At 32.0% G+C, this 2,500-nt stretch overlaps 1 protein-coding gene across 17 annotated transcripts in view; it reads right to left on the bottom strand.

Moving 5' to 3' along the window:
* LOC113816272 (probable phosphorylase b kinase regulatory subunit alpha) overlaps positions 1–2,500 on the bottom strand; it is a 106,102-nt gene that overhangs the window by 415 nt on the left and 103,187 nt on the right. For all 17 annotated transcript variants that reach the window (XM_070117080.1, XM_070117081.1, XM_070117079.1 and 14 more), the window contains one exon: positions 1–2,495. This exon is cut by the window's left edge and continues 415 nt beyond it. In XM_070117080.1, coding sequence (XP_069973181.1) covers positions 2,274–2,495 — 222 coding nt within the window. In that variant the 3' untranslated portion in view covers positions 1–2,273. The remainder of the gene's footprint in view (positions 2,496–2,500) is intronic.

Here is a 2,500-nt window from a genome sequence, read left to right as displayed (position 1 = left end):
ATCATGTAGTGAACTGCTTTTCATAAAAAAGGCATTTGATCTATACACTAGTCAAGCAGCAGCACTAAGAGGGCAAGGTCTAAAAACTAGTGAGGGCTGGATCTAGGAACTCACTCTTGAGAAATGTAAGCCCAAAGCAAAATAACTGTTCTTGTGAAATCAGCTAAGAGACCATTCCTAAGGACCTAAAGATTAACACTGTCATGCAATACATGACAGTGGTAGTCAGCTGTCTGCAATACTTCTTTCCTTTGGATTTAAAAATAAACTGCAGTTCCATTTTCATTTTAGATGACAAGAGACATCTGTAACAGATGCTATAGACAAACATTTTTGTATTTTGTTATCTGTTTAAGTATCTATGTCTATAGATTTCACTTATGCATCACTATAAATCACTGGGATATATAATATAACTTTCAATACTATACACAACAACTTCAATAATAAAACTTGCATAAAAATTATGGACACAGGTGAAGTATTCAAAGCAATCTAATAAGGTCACTCACATATTAACAAAATGTCAAATTCCAGTTTTAAATCAATAAATTCACAAATTCAACAGATGACAATAGTCTAAAAAGGCAAAATGAGAGATAAAGACTATAACCATAGTGTCATTCTGAGAAAAAAATATAGTACCTAAACTCTACAAAAAATTATGGCAAATAAATATTTTGAGAATCTAAAAATGAACTCTCTGCTAATTGACTACTACGACATTTGTCTCTATAAAACAACCATTAATGTGTATAATTGTGCACAACTGACTTTGATTTATTTTGCTATTTAATTTAGTTAATAAATAAAAACATATTTTCATACTTCAAATCACTTTTTCTTGAACAAAACATAATGTATTCTTGGGAAATAAAATGAACATTAGTATGGTATTAGATTTGGTCTAAAGTATTAATCTGATTTTTTAATCTATTATAAAAATAAATATCAAAAGAAATGTCTTTTCATTAATACAATTATCATGTGCACCAGTGCCTTATTTAACAGTGATGTTACATTTCTTTGGCTTTATCAGATTAATAAAATGTACATAGAGTAATCATATTCTTCATTAACAATTGAAATGAATGTTAAGAAAACCATTGGTTCACAATCTGAAGTCTTCAAATGTTTACCATGTGCTACATGAAGCTATATTCTATGGTTTACATTACTGAATATTCCAAGACTATTTCGTCATGTAAAATTTCAGCATATGTAAGTAATGAGAACATGCCAAAGATATCTTCTGAGCCTTTAACCACGGGTGACTTTCTAAAAGACTTTAAGAGCTTACATAAACTGTCATGACTGGCCTTGTTTGATACAGTATTTTCAAATATGAAGCTCATGTGGCTGCAGAAACACATAAATATATATATATATATATAATGTATAAATATGTAACATGAACATTACCAATTTGTATTTGCACCTTATTTGTATATTTGGAACACATGTGGTAAGTTTTGTAACTTGCCGTACTTGGTACATACAACAGGATCACACTCAAACTTTGCATAAAATAATGGCACTTAATTCAATAGCGTCAAAAAAGGGAAACAAAAGGATATAACTATATTAGAGATAAATCAGAATCATTGGCTGCGATAAACTAATCTGGAGTGTAATTGAAATGATATGTCCTGTGTAAAAGTAAAATGACTTCCAAGGGTATACTATCACACTAAAAAACTGGTGAATAAGTGAGTGTTGTTACACATTTTGAATATGAAAATGTCAAAAATGAAGCAATAATAAGGTTCAATTAACATACCAACTTTGCAATCAAATAGTTTGCACCATTAGAGCAAACTTCTCCGACATTTTATGGCACTACGACTGAATTCAATTATAGTTACAATTTGTTGAACATAATTGATATCAACAGTAAAGGTCAATATTACCATAGGAGAAATAACATTGGATTCACACGCCTTGAAACAATTCTAAAGGATTTCCACAAACAATTTTGGTGGCACTGTAATTCTTCAGATGTGCAAGGCTATGTCAAGGCAGTACCTGGCACTGCCATGTACTGTTGTTGCTTTATAAAGAAGAAAAAGGAAAACGCTTATGCACCAGATTTTGTACTGAGAAATTAATTGTCTTTCAGTTCCTGATTCTGGCATTAAAACTTGCACAAATGATCGTAAAGAGAGCATTACAAATTCATGGGAATTACAATGAAATAAAATTTACCTATATATATTTAACTACAGAAACAGCATAATTACTTTTATTACTCTTGCTGTTTGTATTGAACTGGCTCAACTGACTGTGCAATCCATCTCCCCATCTTGTGGGAAGCAGTTCAGGTTGCAACAAACTGCTCGAATCATATATGACATTGTACCAAATTTGCCAGAAGGAGCGCTGTCGTAAAAGTGGATGCAGATGTAGGCAGCTCCTCCACACGTCAAACCACCTCCAATGCCTGGTTCTTTCTTATCCCTGGCACAGCAGGTTGTTGCATCACCTCCTTCTTGTTTCTGTG

Source organism: Penaeus vannamei, chromosome 39 (assembly GCF_042767895.1).
Source record: "Penaeus vannamei isolate JL-2024 chromosome 39, ASM4276789v1, whole genome shotgun sequence".
Classification (NCBI taxonomy): domain Eukaryota; kingdom Metazoa; phylum Arthropoda; class Malacostraca; order Decapoda; family Penaeidae; genus Penaeus; species Penaeus vannamei.
This window is presented reverse-complemented; position numbering and strand designations above follow the sequence as displayed.